This window comes from Nilaparvata lugens, chromosome X, assembly GCF_014356525.2.
Source record: "Nilaparvata lugens isolate BPH chromosome X, ASM1435652v1, whole genome shotgun sequence".
In the NCBI taxonomy this organism is placed as follows: domain Eukaryota; kingdom Metazoa; phylum Arthropoda; class Insecta; order Hemiptera; family Delphacidae; genus Nilaparvata; species Nilaparvata lugens.
The window spans coordinates 50723735-50745891 of NC_052518.1; the positions used below are offsets into that span (position 1 = coordinate 50723735).

The window sequence follows — 22157 nt, forward strand, 5'->3', positions numbered from 1 at the left end:
GATTTATAATATATATATATATATTTGGTTACAGTTATTAAATATTTCATTGTTTTTCACAGCATTTTCTCACCTCACAACTCGGGGTTTCCTCGGTGTCATAAACAGTAGTGCTCTCGTGAGGGAAACATACCTGCATCGTGAAAAGCATAGCCAAGGAGCTAAGCTGGAACGAGGAGCTACCTGAGCTGAGACGATACCTGAACCGAGTCGAGGAGCTAACTGAGCTGAGAGAAGCATATCCGATTATTTCATTTCGTCAAATCAACACATGTACATCATTCCTACCTTATCAATTTTATTGTTCATAACTTAATCGAGGTCATGCAGTGTTTTAGCTTTGCAAAATTCAAAAAATTAACTCGCCTCTTGATGTCAATTTCATTCAATGAATTTGATTCTATTGCAAAAAATATTAAATTTCCAACAGGATTCCAAGGCGATGATGTTGATCTAGTGTTAACAAAAACAGAAAATGTACACTTTCCAATTTTATCTGAGATTTTCGAATTACTCGACATACTAGATACTGGCCATCTACATTATTGTAGTGCAAATGATTTCTCTACTATTGTTACAAATACCGATGAACTTTGGAAATGCTTGTATGACATTGCAGATAAAAAATGTAAAAGATCAACTTAGATCATTGACCTCTCTCTGTTAAAATATGTCAGACATCAATAGAGCTTGAGTATGTTCCCTCCAAGTGATATAGGTCTGAGGATATCTATAGCCATTTTTGGAATGCTTGTTCATACTAAATTTACTATAGATATTCTCGGAGAACACACTTACCGAAAAAAGTAACGCCCGCAGGTTTGTACAGCACATAGAAAATTTCAATATAAATATTATTGATTGAACATTTTTCTTAACTGTCGGGCGGGAAGCAAACCAATTATTTGCAATTTTACAGTATAAGTTATTAGATGGATTCACTTTAATCTGTCAGTATAAGTTATTAGATGGATTCACTTCAATCTGACAGTAGAAAGGGAAATTATTTTTTCCTCAGGGGAAATTATTTTTTCCCTCACAAGGGAAATTTTTTTTCCCTCAGGGGAAATTTTTTTTCCCTCACTGAGAGAGAGAGAAATATCAATCTCTCTCTCTCTTCATCCCCCTCGTCCTCACTGGGAGAGGGGAGATAAGATAAGGAGAGTGAGAGGGAGAGGGAGAGGGAGAGGGAGAAGGAGAGGGAGAGGGAGAAGGAGAGGGAGAGTGAGAGGGGGGGAGAGGGGGAGGGGGAATTTGCGCAAACTCAGGGGGGTGGTGGAGGGGGGAGGGGGGGAAATTGCGCAAAAATTCTTCTCAGTCCCCACAATTTATAGCTACTAATTGTAATTGTATCTCCGCGGAAATCAATAAACGATCCGTTCTGGTCTGTTACCTTTACATTAATAGTTTGAATTCGACGTGTATTCAAAGGTACATAAATAATTGGAGAGGGTACTTCATTTATTGAATAACCGCTAGGAATCTTTGGCAAAAATTTATAGATTATATGTTTTTCTTTTCCGTTAGAGTAACTGCCACATGCTAAATTACACTCAACAAGAATACTGTCAATGCTTGTTATGTTAACCAAATGTTTGGAATAATACCATTTATTTGCTTGCAAAACAACATTATCAAAACCAAGTATCTTAGCAATCGAATCAGAACGTGTTAAATCAATAGGCTTATCAGAATAAATTTCAATCTTCATAGTATTTGCATTTGCACGTATAATAAGTTTATTCTTCTTCTCATCATAGTTCAATTTATCCTTTATAGACTTTATAATATCTTCAAGTTCATATGCGCCGGTATCCAACATGATTAACTTATCGCCATATTTGAAGCTAGAATTTGTTCCTTTGTTTACGTTTGCAATGCTATTGTAACTACAAAAATTAATCAGTCCAATTCCCCATTCACAATTTTTGTCCAATTCTATAGTTTCTTGTAAATGTTCATAGAGGTTACTTGACTTTGATCTTAAGGTAATAACGACCATCTTGAAATTTGTGTTCAGCACAAACACTTAATTACAACTGATTTGCAAGAAACAATAACGTGAGATGTCCACAAATATCACTATTTAATGGTTGCAAGTGATCAACATTATAAAATATATTTACCCCATTTTCTTTTTTCTAATATTTGTCCAATTCGTATGGCGGTTGTAAATTTCCAATTGGGTCAAAATACCATACATTACTTCCCATCTTCTTATATCCCACCCAATGTGTCCCCGGTTCGCTTTGTCTGTCCAAATTCACGATGCCATTTTCGTTTTTTAGAATGTTTTTGGGTAATGCATCTAGCATATATATTCCTCTTAAACGTATCTGTAATAATTTTGACCAATCAATCAAATCATAATTACTCAATTCTTCTTCAATATTCATGTCTTCTTCTCCTTCGTCTTCTTCCTACTACCCTTCTTTGTTGTTCTACGTTTCTTAACTTGTTTTTGAGGGAATAAACTCACACCATATGATGGTGGTGGGGCTGCAGGTGGTATTAAAAGTCTGCCACCACTAAGCGGTGGGTAAGGCTTCAAATAATATCCTTTTCCTGCAATATGTTGTTTCAACTGAGCTATAGCTTTGCGTCTAATATCATTAGTATAACTTCTCCTCTCATTCTTCTTCGTTTTCTTCTTTCTCAAAGACCCACCAAACGCCGCTTTAGCTTTCATAACGTTTGTAACAAGATAGCTAAGTGCTTTCTCGGCAAGGGGTGTTTGAGGATTTTTGAAAATGTCCCATGCAGCGTTTGCTAGAGCTCTGTCAGCTACCGCTCGAGTTTCATTATCGCTATTTTGAGTATAGGCTATATCATGTATCTTGCAAGCTCTATCTAATGAATTTATACCTTGATCATCTCTGTTTAACCTTTCATTAACCTTGGTGCCTGGGCCACACCACTCGTATCCCGGAATATGATATTCTTCTCCCAGGTTATCAATTACCGTATTTAAAATAGTTGATGTCACATTACCTGCCAAACCTGACACACCTTTAAAAACTCTTGCCGCTGAACTCAAGATTCCTCTACCCTGTTTCCTCGAACTCTGCTTTTTTCTCCTACATACCATTTTTCATTACCTTTCAACTCAATGGTTGAACATTAACTAAAGTTAATTAATTAATCATTACACTAACTTAATCTAAAAGAAAATTGAATTTTCTATTATTTGGAAATGAATTCACCTTTCAAATCGAATTCACCTATTCAGATCAGCTATTTGAAATGAATTTTTCAAATAGCTGATCTGAAAAAGACAAACACAATAATATTGAAAGTGTTCCGCTCATACAGATATGAACGCGAGCCGAACCAGATGTGTGAGGGCAACGCCCCCCGAGCTTCACAACAAGGAAGGCGGCCGGCCTTGTGAAGGTCGAGCGTTGCCCGCCTTGACTGAGTGAGCGACCAACTGATGTCAGCAGTAGGCCTGCTTGTGCGTGTGTGCGTACAACAAGCTATAAAAACACATTTTCATTTCTTATCGCTCAATGCAACTTGCATAGTGGAGAGTGATTGAGTGCACTTGTCTACACGTACTAGCGAACTAATAAGTGTTGCAGGCTTGTACGAGTGAGAGAGAAACACATAGGAGGCGTATCACAATTGGTGAGCACTGCGTACTCCCCAGAGGTTTAGCACAAGCTCAACGCTAACATTATTGATTGTAAGTAAAATTTGTTACATTCTCATATTTTTGTGAAATAACACTAAATTGATTTATAATATATATATATATTTGGTTACAGTTATTAAATATTTCATTGTTTTTCACAGCATTTTCTCACCTCACAACTCGGGGTTTCCTCGGTGTCATAAACAGTAGTGCTCTCGTGAGGGAAACATACCTGCATCGTGAAAAGCATAGCCAAGGAGCTAAGCTGGAACGAGGAGCTACCTGAGCTGAGACGATACCTGAACCGAGTCGAGGAGCTAACTGAGCTGAGAGAAGCATATCCGATTATTTCATTTTGTCAAATCAACACATGTAAGTTCATTTTTACTTAAATTTTTCTCCTCCGAGGACAATTGTTCTCCTCCGAGGACAAAACCTCTCCACCGAGGACAATTTTGTCCTCCGAGGACAAAACCTCTCCTCCGAGCACAATTTTCCTCTTCTCCGAGGACAAAAATTGTCCTTTGTTCTCCTCCTCTGTCCTCCACTCGTTTAGCAGGAAAGAAAAAATGAGAGAGGAATCAGGAGAAGGGGTGAGAGGTAAATGTCAACAGTCATTGTCACAATAATTTTCTTTATTTTTAAATTATTATACATACATCAAACCATATCTATGGACAAATCAAATACAGAAAGTAACTCTTTCCTTATTCCTACTGGGTGTATATTTAAAAACATCTAGCTTGATTCTAATTTTATAATTCAAATCAATGTTAGATCCTTCAACATGGAAGTAAGAGGACCTCATTTTTCAAACATGAATCTTATCTTGTCAGTGTTTTCTATCATCAATGAGATAACGCTTTTTAATATTTAACCAACCTAATGTATTACAGTAGCAAAGTTGATGCATTTCATTTATTTACAATATTGCACACATACACTTATATGTTTTGATCTTTCTTTGTCAATCCTGTTCTAAGCCTGTCTCATCTGCAGAATCTCGTAAAAAATTCCAGATAAGTTGATTTAATTGTTCTTCTGTTAAATGAGCATTGTTTTCTATTATAACCTTCTTAATTCTATTGATGGACTGTTTAAGGATTGCACACTCACATTTCCATGAGCCTGGGATATCGCCATTCCCCCAGAATTTATCATATGATGTACCATATAAATCACAAACAAGAATATGATCATATCCATCACTGAAGCAAGAACCTAATTTTTCATAATCTCTCACAAAAGTTAAATATTGTAGATTTGTCCATCCTTTTTCTGCTAATCGCTGCAATATATCTAGGTGCGTGTCCAAGAGTTCACTTAATTTATATTGATATCTCATTTTTTCTAAAGGAACAGAATGGTATTCACTTAATTGATTAAAATGTCTATCTATAATGAATTGAACGCACAAATCTGAAGACTTTAACTCAGACTCCACTGATGCCGCACCAAACACATTATCCATCTCAGTACAGTAGCTTGATGTTGTATCAGCAAAGACAAGATCACTACTAACAGATTACCTTGCTCTAGCTTATTATCATTATTATGAAAAGCACACTCTAGCAATAATTTATTGTACTTTATAGCACTCTACTTATATATATTTGGTTACAGTTATTGAATATTTCATTGTTTTTCACAGCATTTTCTCACCTCACAACTTGGGGTTTCCTCGGTGTCATAAACAGTTGTGCTCTCGTGAGGGAAACATACCTGCATCGAGAAAAGCATAGCCGAGGAGCTAAGCTGGAACGAGGAGCTACCTGAGCTGAGACGATACCTGAACCGAGTCGAGGAGCTAACTGAGCTGAGAGAAGCATATCCGATTATTTCATTTCGTCAAATCAACACATGTAAGTTCATTTTTACTTAAATTTTTCTCCTCCGAGGACAATTGTTCTCCTCCGAGGACAATTTTTCTCCTCCGAGGACAAAATTGACCTTCTACATCATACTGCATGCTTGTGATTTTTTCGGCTCATCTGTATGATGTGCTTCTTCTTCTTCTTCTTCTTTCTTCTTACACTCATCAGCATATAAACAAAACGGTAAATGCATTACTTTTTCAAATGGTTCAACGATAATATATTTACAAAATACACATTGCAGATAGTGATAGTTATGTAAGAAATAGCCATTTCTTGCAAGATAGTCTGCTCTATCAGTTAATGGTTTGCAAATGTAACAATGTAGATGGTGTGGAGGTAGTTTTTCAAAGTACTCTCCTTGAACAGATAAATCTTCTGGCATATTGGTGAATGATAAATATCTTTCTTCATATTCTCGCAGAATATTATTATCGTAATTCTCATCTTCAATTGTTATATTTCCTTTCCTTCTCAATGCACAATCTGGGCTGAACTTTGCATGTTCTATGGCTGCTACATCATTTTGTTCCCAATCACCTAAATAAATTGAACAAAATACACATCGCACAATGTCCGGTTCACACGTGAATATAAAACCTTCTTTTGCCATATTTTCTGCCGACAAATTCTGACTAGTTTTTGTCCATCTTTTATCGAATGTTAATAATCTCAATCTTTTATGCAACATTATCTGTCCTTGTGATAACATCGTGAATGCTAATTCACAACTGATTGTGAATTGTAGTTGTACTCCTTTACACACACACTATTGCCTATGCCATCCTGATCATTATTCTTTTGTTTTTCAGCATCATGCCGAGGGAATGCAGACCTCATGGCATCAATTCAAGCGCAGTCCGCCATCGCATCACCCTCGATGACGAGGATGAGGATATCGACATTACCAACGTGCTTGAGAGCTCGAAACGTTGAGTTTTCGATATAATTAGGAAACATGCGGCACGCCATGATGGGAATGTTAAATGGTTTATAGTCTTAAATGTTTTGCTGTATAAATTAGTGGTGATGGATGACAAGCAGGTTGGTGAGACTGTCTCATCTCTAATAAATCTACATAGTTACTCCAACATAGCGCTAAATGTGCTTGAGAACTATGAAGATTTTAATGAGCATTTTTTCTTGGCTGTGAAAAAAATCCTCTGATCTTTCGAAAATTTCGTAAGACATGGGAGTGGATGGGTGCTAAAGAAAATTGAATCACTGGATGTGAATGTGATTAAATTTAATCCTATATACACATCCAGTTTCATTCAAACACCCCAGTTTTTGAAAAACAAACATTGCATTATAAATGTCAAAAATCTCTCTGACAAAGAATGCTTTTTATGGTCAGTGCTCGCGTATTTCCATCAGAAGCCAAGGAACTCCAACTTGAGTGTAAAGTATTTGAGCAAGTTTGCTCACACACTTAATACGCGAGGTGTAAATTTCCCAGTGACGACACGTAATATTAAGAAATTTGAAATACTCAATCCCGATATTGCAATTCACGTCATCGCGTATGACAACAAAAAGTTTTTCCCCTTCCATACAAGCATTTTCCACACGCGTAAACACCAAATTAATCTTTTAATGCTAAAAGATGCAGGAAAAACTCATTTCTGTTTAGTAAATACCGCGAACGGGAAAAACTGGCTATCACGTCTTCTCTCCCACCTTTCAAAATCCTACGCTCAAGTACACATTTGCAATTTTTGTTTCCATAGATTTACATCGAACAAGACTAAGAATTGTGATGGTAAAGCAAATTTGTTGAAACATGTGGAACTTTGTTCCAAGTTTGAATCTCAGCGCGTTTCATATCCTAAACGCGGAGAGACAATTAAATTCAAGAAACTAGGCGCGACGTTGGAGAAAAGTACACCATTTACGCGGATTTAGAAACTTATGTTGTTAATATCACAGATGATGATGATTCCGATTCTGATGAAGTTACTCGTAGTTACACAAAGAAAACGGCGCGGCATATTCCCTGTGGCTATAGTTTCGTTGTTATAGATGTTAACGGGGAAATCGCCTACGGGCCTGTACTCCATAGATCGAGTAGTTTAGACGAAAAAATCATGGAGAAATTTCTTCAGGAAATTACAGATCTCGGCGACATTTTGTATGAGGATATGAAATGAGAAATTCCGATGCAAGCTTTATCCGAAAGTCAAGAGCGCGAATTTCAAAATTCAGTAAACTGCGGGCTTTGTGCTGAACCGTTTTTAGACAGCGATATTAAATGTTATCACCACACGCATGAAACCGGTAATTACTTGTGTGCGGCACATGTTTCTTGTAATTTAACAGCTCGTACTCCGGAGTACATATCATGTTATTTTCATAATTTCTCCGGTTTTGATTCGCATTTTATTCTGAAATCGCTCGGTAAATGTAAAAAAGAAATTTCCTGCATCGCAAATACGTCAGAGAGATTTTTGACACTTTCAGTAGGCAAAATTAAATTTTTAGATTCCTACAAGTTTATGTCTGAATCCTTGGAAGTATTGGTGCGTAATTTGGTAGAAAGTACAGACATGGAAAAGAAGTTCAAACGATTATTTTTGGTGTTTCATGATCCACCTCGCGAACACAGACAGCTCTTGTTGGAAAAAGGAGTATATCCCTACTCGTACATGAGCTGTCCCGAAAAATTCGCGGAAACATCGCTCCCTCCCATTGAATGTTTTCATAACAATTTAACTGATACACCTCTGTCTCGTGAAGAATATGAGCATGCGCAAAGAGTGTTCTCAACATTCAAGCTGAAAAATCTGGGTGAATATCACAATTTTTATTTATGTTTGGACGTAATGCTATTAGCGGTAGTTTTTGAATCTGGGCTTGATGTGACCCATTTTCTTTCTCTCGCGCACTTCACCTGGAATTGCATGCTGAAACACACTAAAGTCGAACTAGAATTGATTACTCATCCTGACATGCATCTTATGTTTGAGGCAGGGATGAGGGGTGGGGTGTCATTTATCGGTAAACGTTATTGCGAAGCAAATAACAAACATCTACCCGAAACATACAATCCTTCAAAACCGTCTAATTATCTGCTTTATATCGATGCAAACAGTTTGTACTCAGAAGCTATGAGCCGAAGCTTACCTGTTGGAAATTTCAAATTCCTCTCAGAGGAAGAAATTTCCAGCCTTGATTTCGCGAATTCGGACAGCAATTCAGAAACCGGATATATAATAGAATGTGATCTCAAGTACCCTCAAGAGTTACATGATAAGCATGCCAGCTTCCCACTCGCACCTCTCCACCAAACACCGCCGCACGAATTGCTGTCGAACTACCAAACAAATGAGAACGGTCAAACTGGAACCAAAAAGCTCATGAACACACTTTTTGACCGTGAAAAGTACATTGTTCACTATGTCAATTTAAAGCTCTACCTTCAGCTCGGTTTGAAAGTATTGAAAGTGCATCGCATCATTAGCTTTTCTCAATCTCCCTGGCTGAAAAGCTACATCGACTTCAATATCCGGAATAGACAGAACGCGAAAAATAAATTTGAAATATCCTCCTTTAAGGCCTGTTGTAACCTAATATTTGGCAAGACGATACAGAGTAGTCGTAAGCAAATGAATGTTAAAATTATCACAGATGAAAAACAGTTAGATAAGTACATTTCAAATCCACTATGTAAACGCTGGCAAATAATTAGTCCGTACGTGATCGCGGTTTTCCCTCGCAAGTAGGAACTCAAAATGAACAAGCATGTCTATCCCAGCTTTTCCGTACTGGAGTTGAGTAAATTCCATATGTACGATTTTTTCTATTGCAAATTACAAAAAATTATACCGTGGGATCGTATAGAACTGTGTATGACTGACACCGACAGTTTTCTTCTAAACCTAAAAGTCGAAGATGTGTATCAGTTGATTAGAGAAAATTTGACCCTTTTTGATACTTCTAACTATCCACCTTCCCACCCTTGCTTTTCCATGGAGAGAAATAAAGTTGTAGGAAAGTTCAAGGATGAGACAGCCTCAAAACCTGTCCATAGATTTGTAGGCCTTAGATCGAAACTTTACTCATTTTTAGTATGTAACGAGAATGAAGAACCTGTAAATAAATGTATAGCAAAGGGTGTACAGAGCGGAGTGAAATGTGGAAAACTTAATTTTAATTTATATAAGAAATCATTGTTTGAACGTAGTGAACACATTGAAAAATTTAATATGTTAAGATCCTATAATCACACCATGTATCAGGTTGAATGTGCAAAAATCTGTTCGAGCCCTTATGATGATAAGAGGTACATTGCTGAGAATGGTGTTGATACTCTCCCATTTGGACATTATAGAGTGCCAACTGTGAACTGATTGCTCAGTATGTCCCATGACAATCATCCAACACCACTGATTTGACTGTTGTAAATATCATGAAAATTATTAGATCTAAGCTAGCTTTAGAGCTTCATAGCATGCCGCGTGTGAACTATCCCACTCGCAAATATGAGTTGAAAAGTGAAAAAGACTTGCTTCAAGCAGATCTCATTGAGATGACAAGTTTATCGCGTTTTAATAAGGGTTACAAATATATCTTAGCTGTTATTAATTGTTTTTCAAAATTTGCATATTGTGTACCATTAAAAGACAAGGCAAGCCAATCTGTATTCAACGCTGTTGAACCAATTATTTCTAAAAATAAGGGAGTTAAGCTGTTCCAAACAGATCAGGGAACAGAATTCTTCAATTCAAAAGTTAAAGCGTTATTAGATAGATATAGTATTGAACATTATCATGTTTTTACCGATAAGAAAGCCTCCATAGTTGAAAGGTTTAATAGAACACTTAAAGCAAAAATTTATAGATATTTAACTGAACATGGAACCAAAAACTGGATATCGCAACTGGACAGTTTAGTTCGTGATTATAATGCAACAATGCATTCATCCATAAGAATGAAACCTAAAGATGTGGGGAAAAAAAATCGTAATCATGTTTTAATGTATTTGAATTCTGCATTCAATAGACGATATAAATTGAAAAATTCAAAACCGAAATTTAAGCTAGGAGATGTTGTATGAATCTCAAAGAAAAGGGTTCTTTTCGATAAATCTTATAACATAAACTGAAGCGCAGAGTATTTTGTGATTCATTCTATATTCCCTTCTAAACCTATAACCTACTCACTGAGAGATCTAAATGGAGAAGTAATTAGTGGTAGGTTTTATGCAGAAGAAATTAAAAAAACACAATTAAACGAAATGGAGAGACAAGTGTATTTGATTGAAAAAATATTAAAACGTGATAAGAAAGGATTGTTAGTGAAATGGATTGGATATTCTAAACCTAGCTATATTAGTAAAGATCAATTATTAGATGAAAAATAATATTTTGTAATCAATTGTAAATAACATGTACATTTATTGTAAATAATCTATTATAAATAACATGTACATTTATTGTAAATAATCTATTGTAAATAACATGTACATTTATTGTAAATATCATGATGTACATTCGTTGAAAATATATTAGAAGTATTATTATCATCAAACATTGGTTCTCATTTCATAATATAAGAATCTTTTGAACATCCATAATCTGTCTGATGATGATGATGATGATGATGATGATGAGGAGAGGAGGTGGAGAGTGTTGCCTGCATACCAATCTCTGGGAAACGCCTCTCTATACATGTAGCGCCAACATGCGCTCGGTCTTTGCTCTAAATACTAGCCGCATTGTTCTAACTATTGTAAAAATTTTCAGTACCTTATCAGATCACGTTCTGTACGTTTGTAATCATGAGTCAATTACCAATTGTTAACTTTGATAAATTAATTACAAATAAAGAAAAGCCTGCATTTTGTAAAAATGGAGAGCTACTACCTCACAATGCAAGAATGTTAATAATATCACCCAGTGCTGGGGGAAAAACAAATCTCTTTTTTAATTTAGTATTTGCTGAAAATGGTTTAAAATTTAATCACATTTACTTATTTAGCAAAAGTTTATATCAACCAAAATATGTTTTTCTCAGCAAGGTATTTGCAGGTTTGAAAAATATCGGATTTCACATGAAAGAGGATGTGAGCCAAATTCCCCATCCAAACCGTATCCCTGAATATAGCTTGGTAATTTTTGATGACTTGCAACTTAGTAATGTCCCACAGATAAGAGAATATTTCACTATGGGACGACATCGAAATATTGACACTGCATATTTAATTCAGAGTTATGGAGCTACACAGAAACATTTCACTAGAGATAATGCAAATATGATAATAATTTTTAAGATGGATTTATTGAGTCTGAAATTGATTCACAGAGATCATGTTGGAGGAGATATGTCTTATAAAGATTTGCAAATAACCAAACTCGTTTCGGAAAATACAAAGAATATTGGAGTGAGCATAATTGAAAGAGAACATATTCTAAGTACATTACAAAACTTCAGTGCTAATATCGATAAAGCTATTGCAGAGAGAACTCTAAATTTAGAATCTGCTCTAGGAGAAGTGAAAACTTTAACAGACAGCTTTTCATCTCAGTTGCTCAGTATTAACAATGATAAAGTTGATAAAGCTTGTTTAGATGAGAAATTAGAAGCCGTATCAGATAAAATTAAGAATTTGGAGGTGCTGGACAGAAACTATCTCAATACTAAATTAAAACAACTTAGTACAGAAATTTTTACTAAAGTAAATGAAACACAGCCATCGGGAATTGATAAGCAATATTTAGAATCTGCTTTGCAGAAATTGATTAGTTCTTCATTAACAAAGGAAGAGTTTGAAAAACGATTATCTGAAATGGCAAGTGCAATAAAAGCTAATATTATGGAAGGTATTGAACAGTTCATTACAAAAGATGCTATTGCTATTCTAATTAAGCAAATTGCAGAAAAGTATGCAACTAAAAATGATATAGGAGATTTTATCAAGAAAAACGAGATGGGAGTCGCTGTGAAAAGCGTTCGTGATGAAATAGCTGAGGCAATTAAAAATTCGGAAGAGGGTACTGTCATGAGACTGCAATGTTCGGCTCCATTCATTGACTATCTAAATTTATTCATTCACAGAATCGCCCTCGACATTGTATCCAAATATGCCCAGGTAAGTTTTCACATGAACTGGATTGAGGCCAAACAACATAACCTTTCCGAAAATCAGGTAGTGCAAATTATTACAGAAAAAATGGATTTAGCCAAATATAAAGACTTTATATTGGCTAAGATAAGATAAGAGAGAGAGGGAGAGGGAGAGGGAGAGGGAGAGGGAGAGGAAGAGCGAGAGGGGGGAAGGGGGAGGGGGGAGGGGGAGTTTCAGGTGGGTGGGGGAGTGGGGAGGGGGGAGATTGCCCAAAAAAGTCAGTCTTAAATCCTAAATGTTATCTACTAGATTGTATTTCTTTATAGGTATTATTATAGTAGTATTATATTATTTATTGTATTATTAAGAATATTTAATTATATGTATACATAGTATTTTTAAAAAACTGACTGTATTTTGACGTAGCCTATTACAATTAAGTTTGTTTAACGGCAATAAAAATATTCTTATTCTTATTCTATCAAAACGGGTGGGACATTTAGACTTCAAAATCTCAACAGTTCTTAGTTGGACTAAAATGTATAATTTAATGTAAAAAGTAGAGCAAATTTGTATGGATTTTGTTGGTTGGAAGATTCCACTCAGCCTGAATGATTCAAGCCATCAATGAACCATACAGCTGTTTTACTTCAGCTGGAATTAAGAATATTGAACGTGCACATCCCATAGCCCAGGACGACAGGAGAGACCTGGTTCAAAACGTTTATTTCAAGTAAGAAACAGATATGATATTTTGTTCACAATAAAGTTTCAATTAATTCAAAGAATGAAAAATATTAATCATACAGAATGTTTCAGAAGTAGTGTCGAACATTTTAGGGTATTGTTCCCGGATGATAGGAGACTACAAATGTCGTATTTCAAGTAGTGTGCAAAACTCAGCAGTTATCCTTATAGCTGCCATTTTGGTTTTTTCACTTAGGAATTTTTATCTCAAGAACGAAATGTTGTATTGATCTGAAATTCCGCATAAATATTTATGCTATGAAGACTCAACTTTAAAAAATAAAAGTAAAAATTTTCTATGTAAATTTTCAAAATGGCGGCTATTTTAAATTTTTGATGACAAATCTCACTAAAACCGTTCATTTTACAGAAAAGTTACAAGAGACAAAAACGTTGGCAAATTTTATAACGATTCTAATTATATCTTATTCATCAAGATCGAAGAATTACAGAGAAATTTATTCCTATCGTACTGCATGCATGACCACTTCCCACCATTTAGACATCAATATTAAATTTTTAATTCCAATTGTATTTAAGATGAAGCTTTAAAACTCTATATGGCTCCATATGGACATACAACTGATTTCACAATGTTTTTCAGATGATCTTGTTTGTCTTGTAGAAATATGATTCTATGAGAATAATTAATTTCTCTGTTATTCTTTGACCAATCTTAATAAATGAGGTGAATCTTGATAAAATTTGCCAACTTTTTTGTCTCTTGTAAATTTTCTGTAAAGTGAACGGTTTTAGTGAAATTTGCCATCAAAAATTTAAAATAGCCGTCATTTCGAAAATTTTTTAAAGCTGAGTCTTCATAGCATAAATATTCATGCCAAATTTCAGATCAATACAACATTTAATTCTTGAGATGAAAACTCCTAAGTGAAAAAAAACAAAATGGCAGATATAAGGAGGTTATAATACTTGTTCAATTTTATTCAAATCTAATTTTCACTTTCAAATTTGATGTTTCCTATACCAACTACAAACAGATCTGTACAACTTTTTGTGCATACAGTACTCTTTTCAACTTGAACTTGTAACGTTGTTAGTCGTTGATCAATCAATTTCAATAAAATTCAATTTTATTTTACTATCGGCCTATATTAAATTTATGATACACAAATCAATTTATTTTATTAAAGAATTTTAACAATTTCAGTAAACTTTTCCTTCAAAGTACAAACTTTGTTTTTGCATTTCCTGAGAGTTTATGAAAATGGATATTTCTATTTTATTTATTTATGATACAAGTAACACTGATGTAATAACATTGGTAGACAGAATAATAAGATAGACCTTGTGCTATTTTTCTTTCAAATTTGGGTGATTCAAATTTATTCTTCCACGTGTACAATTTCTATACAATTTTATCCCAAAATAAACATGGAACCATACATTTTGAATTTAGATGACTCAAATGTACTGGTACAGAACGGACGCATCAGGTATTAAAAAAATGTTAGGTAAGAAATACTCACTCTATTCCTTATAAAACTTTAAGATTAGATTAGGCCTATCAGAAGATATTTTGTCTGACTTGGATCAACAATAATTCATCTCTCAATTTGCATTTTAACCTAGTATAAATAGTAAAATTACATTTTTTCACTTATTAAGGTTATGTATGATTTTGTTTATGTTTATGTTCCCAAGAATGATTTCTCATGTCATCAATATACTGATTTTTCAATCATATGTGGTTGCCTATATCAAAATTGGAGAGAAATAAATTTAAATTGGAAAATTCAAATTCCAACAGAAGAGACATACTGTATGTAATATGATTGCTCTTTTTGAAGAAAAAGGAGTCATAGTTCATCTTTTAATAAACAAATTCTGTTAAAAATATCATTTTATTCACAAAAAAATAATGAGCCAAGATACTTTAAAATGGAATGTGATGGGTGTAAATTGAATTATTTAGAGAGTACCAGGATGGATGATGATGAAGATTTAGATCACTGATTTTGGTCATAATCTTCTTTAAAAGAGTCTAGCAATAAAAATTGAGGTATTATTTCTATTCTGATCATAATATTTCTATTCTGATCATCAATTGTTTCAATTCCCATTCCTATTCTGCACATGGTCTTTTCAAGAAGCTCTTGAGGTACCGTAGCCTATGTAATTGGAGATACATAATGTCAACTTAGATTAATAACTAGATTACGGAATAATATTTAATCTTACCTTGGAATTTCACAACTAAATCTTAGAAGCTCCAAGATTTAAGGTGATCTACTGTGTATTTCCACATGATGGAAGGTTCTCTCTGACATCAAGGAAGCAAGTGAGCAACTGAATAATGCTGAAGCAATGATGGCATAACGTGTTGTTTGTTCCAGGAAAGGTCATTGCCGTTTGTTACTTACTTATAATAAATAACCTGGTCTATAAACGAATTATTCATTGTTCAAAACTATCTATTTGAAAGTAAGAGAACTGAATTTCAATAGATTGCAGTTCTAACTGAAGTAACTTTGGTTTGAACTAGTATTACAACATAATCGGTTCTGAACATGGACATTATTAGTCTGTAATGGAGTATATTTGATTTAGAATTATATTAATTTCCGTAAAGAACTAAAATGTGGTGTGACGTCATGAACGATTTGCGGTTACTGAGAATAACCTGGTTCATAAACTGATTATTCATCATTCAAGACTATCTATTTGAAAATAAGTGAACTGAATTTCACTGGATTACAGTTCTAATTGAAGTATCTTTGGTTCAAACTGATATTACAAGATAACCAGTAGACCTACTGAACATGGAGTTGATTAGTCGTGTATTGTAATATATTTGATTTGGAATTATATTATTTTCCGTGAATAATTAAAATGTGGTGTGACGTCATGAACGACTTGCGGTTAGGTACTGAAAATAACCTGGTTCATAAACTGATAATTCATTGATCAAGACTATCTATTTGAAAGTAATTGAACTAAATTTCACTGGATTACAGTTCTAACTGAAGTATCTTTGGTTCAAACTGATATTACGAGATAATCGGTACTGGGCGTGAACATTATTAGTCCTGTGATGGAATATATTTGATTTGGAATCCTATTATTCTCGGTAGAGAACTGAAATGTAGTATGACGTCATGAACGGCTTCCGGTGGACCAATTTTCTTGAAAATTTAGTACCGCTCACCAAACATACTTTAGTTTCAAGGCTTATTTCTACTTTGAGAAACAAACTTCTCGTTATAGATTCAATTCATTAATGAAAATAAGGAAAAGTCAACCTATGACTGAGTTTTATTCATTGAAGAGTGAACCATAAACATATTGGGAGAGAAAATTACCAATAAATAAAACGTTGTAACTAGGATAGATTAGATCTAGACAAAGTTAACTTCAGTCCCCTTATCAATCCTTGAAATTTGTGACATCATTCTCCTCAATTTTGTTTTTATCAAGATATTATCAGTTAGATGAATCGATATTTCCAACTTATCAACAACCAACTGAAGCTTAGTTGGTTGAAACTGTTGTATTTTCAGTAAACTGATAAAAACTTGGTAAGAAAAAAATTACCAATCATTTTTCAACCAGCATCAGGGCAAGATTTCTCTCCGTGATTGTTGCAACAGATGCGTCGAGCACATCGATTGGCGCGATACTTTAACAGCAAACGGATAACGGAGAGAGGCCTGTAGCATTCGCCAGTCGACAATTGAATGACGCCGAGAAAAATTATAATACTACAGAACGTGAACTGCTGGCTGTTATGTATGCAACAAAACAGTTTCGATGCATTATGTAGTTCCTCCTTCTCAAGCTCAATCACTGCATCCCGCAGACATAGCTCACTGTTTGACAACATGTTGCAGTAGACGGAATACCTCTCAGTGCTGACAAGCCATCTTATACCAAACAGAGAAAAGTGGTGGTGGTGGTGGGGATAACCTTCCTTGTCAACAGGTCTATGACAATGCCACCCCATCATGACTCACTTCTCAATTCTTCGTTATCATTAGTATGAAGAAGTATCATATTCTATATAATTTAGGTCTTTAAACATAAATCCTCTATGGTGTAGTGGTTAGCAAGTCAGCTTCCCAAGTTGGAGGTTCCAGGCTCCAATCCAAGGTGGTAAAGGTAAGTATTAAAGGTCAGTATCAACAGAACCAGAGGATATATATTTTTTTTTGTATGTAGTGGGTAGAGGAAAGAAAACCATATTTTTATTCTTCCCATATACATTTATTTTCCATTATAAAACAGAATATATATATTAGTCATTGAAAATCCTCTTCTATATTTTGTGGTCTCCTGATAGACCTCTGCTGACCTTTCCTCTCGTTCTGAAATGCTGCATACTCCATCAGTTTGTACAGTATCCCGAAAAGCAGCACTGTAGATAGATATTAGTAGAGCAGGGTCTCCTGAACAGCCCTCTGGTCGCCCCACCACTGCCAGTCACCCCGCCGCCGGTCGTCCGGCCGGTTAGGTTAGGTTTGATCGTCATGGGTGACCTTGAAATTGATGTGACCTTCGACGGGGGACAATGACCTTGGGTGGGGGAGGGGGGATTTGGGTTAGAGGCTAAAAACTTAGGATAGGTTAGGTTAGGTTAGGTTAGGATAGGTTAGGTTAGGTTAGGTTAGGTTAGGTTAGGTTAGGACTGATCAGTAATTGAACTGACTGACTGACCACTGAGTGGACGACCCCCCAACCATGCCCATACAGACATGTGACAGGAGGAGTGAGGGTCATTGAAAATGTCCATGTTAAATAAGCCATGTCTATCTTCAATGCTATTTTGATCTCTAGAGCAGCATGGTCATGTTGATCTAGAGTGACGGGTATTCCATGGACATCATGATCTAGTAGGACTACCATGGACATATTGATCTGGTGTGATAGGTCTCCATGACCATCTTAGTATAGAGTGACAGGTCCTGCATGACCAACCTGAGCTAGGGTGATAGGTCCCCATTTATGCCCCCAATGCTGGTGGGCGTGGCCATTGGTCATGTGACAGAGGGAGGTGGAGTGGGGGTCACTGAAATTGCATCGCCGAAAGTAAAGTAAGGTGATTTTTCACCTATATGAAGAGTCACTACCAAATTGAAGCCGTCCTGACCTCAGCCAGCTGGATGATTGCCAGCCTTGGCAGGACAACTGTTGGCAGTGGGATGGTCACCGACAGTGGGGTGACTGGTGGAGGTGGGGCGACCGGCAGTGGTGGCTGGACGACTGGCGGCGGTAGGGCGACCAGCGACGGCCGGACGACCGGCGGTGGGGTGACTGGCAGTGGTGGGGCAACTGGTGGTGGCCGGACAACTGGCGGCAGTGGGGTGACCGGCGGCAGCCGGACGACCGGCGGCGGGGTGACTGGCAGTGGTGGGGCGACCAGTGGTGGCCGGACGACTGGCGGCAGTGGGGCGACCGGCGGCGGCTGGATGACCGGCGGCGGGGTGACTGGCAGTGGTGGGATGACCGGGGGCGGGGTGACTGGCTGTGGTGGGGTGACCGGTGGCAGCCAGACGACCGGCGGCAGGGTGACTGGCAGTGGTGGGGCGACCGGTGGTGGCCGGACACCCGGCGGTGGGGTGACTAGCAGTGGTGGGGCGACCAGAGGAGACTCTGCTCTACTAATATCTATCTACAGTGCTGCTTTTCGGGATACTGTACATACTGATGGAGTATGCAGCATTTCAGAATGAGAGGAAAGGTCAGCAGAGGTCTATCAGGAGACCACAAAATATAGAAGAGGATTTTCAATGACTAATATATATATATTCTGTTTTATAATGGAAAATAAATGTATATGGGAATAATAAAAATATGGTTTTCTTCTCTCTACCCACTACATACAAAAAAAAATATAATAACGGAGAATTGAGAAGTGAGTCATGATGGGGTGGCATTGTCATAGACCTATTGACAAGGAAGGTTATCCCCACCACCACCACCACTTTTCTCTGTTTGGTATAAGACGGCTTGTCAGCACTGAGAGGTATTCCGTCTACTGCAACATGTTGTCAAACAGTGAGCTATGTCTGCGGGATGCAGTGATTGAGCTTGAGGAGGAGGAACTACATAATCATGGTATTATCTCGTTGACAGACATTTTCAACAATGCAGGACATTTGAGTTCAGAGTTTAGGGTCCAGAGTCCAGAAGTCCAGAGTTCAGAGCCCCGAGTCCAGAGTCCAGAAGTCCAGATTTCAGAGCCTGAGTCCAGAGTCCAGAGTTCAGAGCCCCGTGTTCAGAGCCCCAAGTTCAGAGTCAGAGCCCCGAGTTCAGAGTTCAGAGCCCAAGTTCAGAGTTCAGAGCCCCGAGTTCAGAGTTCAGAGCCCCAAGTTCAGAGTTCAGAGCCCCGAGTTCATTTTTTTATTTTCATTTTATTTTTTTCATTTTTTATCTTTTATTTTTTTTTTAATTTCTTGATTTATTTTCCATTTATTCCTGATTCTATGAGTTTTTATTTTTTTATTATTTTCTTTAAATTTTTTTTTTAATTTTTTTGATTTGTTTTCCATTTATTCCCAATTTTATGAGTTTTTAATTTTTTTTTTCTCATTTGGATGACCTTGAGGTTAGGTTTGGTCGTCTTGGGTGACCTTGAGGTTAGGTTTGGTCATCTTGGGTGACCTTGGTTAGGTTTGGTCATCTTGGGTGACCTTTAGGTTAGGTTGGGTGACCTTGAGGTTAGGTTGGGTCGTCTTGGGTGACCTTGAGGTTAGGTTTGGTCATCTTGGGTGACCTTGAGGTTAGGTTGGGATCGTCTTGGGTGACCTTGACGTTAATGGCGGTTCTGGGACCTTTGCTCCAGGATTGGCAATATATATCTACTGATGAGATGTTAAAAAGCAGACGTATACAAAAATTAGACTATTTTTCTTGTAAAATAGTTTGAATGAATTAGGAGTAAGATACTTTGATACTGTAGGGGGGAAAATATTGATGATATTTACTTGATTGAATGGAATTTATTATAGATGATAGTTAATAGATAATTATGTGTTCTTATTGTTAATTAGGTGCAGAAGTACTTGAGAGTAATTTTTATAGAACTTGAGTATTGGAGTTCAAAATGATATTGCTATTACATAAAGGTTGACTAGTAAGACTTAGGAAATGAATTAGGCTATTAGTACTTAAATATAGATTTTGTTTGAAATGATAATTATTCTAGGATTGAGTTTATACTGGAGTTTGAGTTTATATTTAAGTTTAATTGGATTAATGATTAGGTATAGATTTGTTAAAGTTAGATCAGTAAAAAGTGTGAAGGGCTCGGTCGGTTATCCTTTGACCTTTTCCCCAGAGAGCTAGACACGAACAATATTATTTGGGACTGGTACTTCCCGTATCTGTGTGATAACTGTGACTGTTGTGATAGAACTTAACTGACTGTTACACCAGACTTTTAGGTCGGCCGAGGACAACACCATGGAGTTCATCTGTGGAGGACTGACACTCCTTTTTCTGGGGCTGTTGAAAGCCTAATGCTTGTACGAGAGGTGCTACTTCCAGGTGTGTGGTCGCACGCCAACTTCACTACCACGATGGAGGCGCGCGCTCTGTCCAGCACGCCCGGAACCGGCAACAGTACCTGTAGCAGACAAGCCGCTCAACTCAGCGTCCCCAACAGCGATTCCACCAGCAAGCAACTCCATTCCTTTGATCGACACCGCTCAACCAGTGCAGTACAGCAAAGTGTTATTGTGGCAAGTGTGAAGTGAAAAGCAATCAAAAGTATGAAGTGAGAAGCAATCGGGAGGGATAGTCACCCTTTTGCGAAGAAGGGGGTAGTGTGACATGGGTAGTATTTGATTACTTATTTATTGATTGATTTTTTCGTGTTTTAGATTAAATTTTTCTCAGGAGAAGAGACTCTGATATTAGAATAATAATTTCGTAGTTGGACTTCAGTGAGAAAATATATAATTTAGTGAGTAAGTGGTATTTTTGCAGCGACAATAAGATTCTGCTAACTTATGTCTAAACTACTTTGAGAACCAGCAAATTCAGGGATATTTGCTAGTTCTCACTTATGAGGTGGCTCCACGAGGCAAGGACAAGGCGGATGTTTGGTAGCCTGTAGATATTTTCCCAGAGGAATACTGCAAACCTGGCAAGTACCCGCTTGCCGAATCTCGTGAGAACCGACTCTTCCAATAGCAGCAGTTAGGTCTTCTGGCACACTGACGTAGAGAGGGGGAAGTTTTCCGGACGGAAAACCTCCAGTCGTTAAACAACCGCAATAGTATTGTCTATCCAGTTCCTATGACTCCCTTGAAGTAGTAATAAGATTTCTTCAACCCCCATCAAGGGCGGTTACATGTATATATGTAAAAAACTCATTCAAGTCCTAGTTATTCTGTTCCCTTTTGTTATAATAGTATTCCCCTCACATAATTGGTGAAGGCAGATCGTGCTTACATATTTGGTGGAGGCTTCTCCCGCCGTTCCACATATTGCTTACATAGCCTAATTGGTGGAGCGCCGTTCCTCAGCCTGCTTACAGAACCGAATACATAACCTATTAACTTGAGTGTTGATAGGAAATGACGTTGGGTAATACGTCAAGGCCGAACATCCGAAAGGATCTCTCTGCCGAAAAAAGCCATAACAATAAATAAATAATGTGAGCCCGCAGCAAAAACATTCAGCGTTTTATATTCATGTAATACAGTAGATATTATGAGTGGGAGCTACCTCCTGGTGTTCTATAGCGGGGGGGGGGGGGGAAATAACATATTGTCCAGATAAGATAATTCATTTATTATCTAAAATATTTATTCTCAAAAGCATAGAGACGCACCTCAAGTTATAAATTGTAATAAACTCAACTCTAAATCCTGTC

At 36.8% G+C, this 22157-nt stretch overlaps 1 protein-coding gene across 1 annotated transcript; it reads left to right on the forward strand.

Annotated features, from left to right (window-relative positions):
* Positions 1 to 18390: 18390 nt before the first annotated feature.
* LOC120354614 (loricrin-like) lies at positions 18391 to 19008 on the forward strand. The gene has a single exon (XM_039441975.1). The coding sequence runs from the start codon at positions 18391 to 18393 to the stop codon at positions 19006 to 19008; it is 618 nt and encodes a 205-aa protein (XP_039297909.1).
* Positions 19009 to 22157: the final 3149 nt, after the last annotated feature.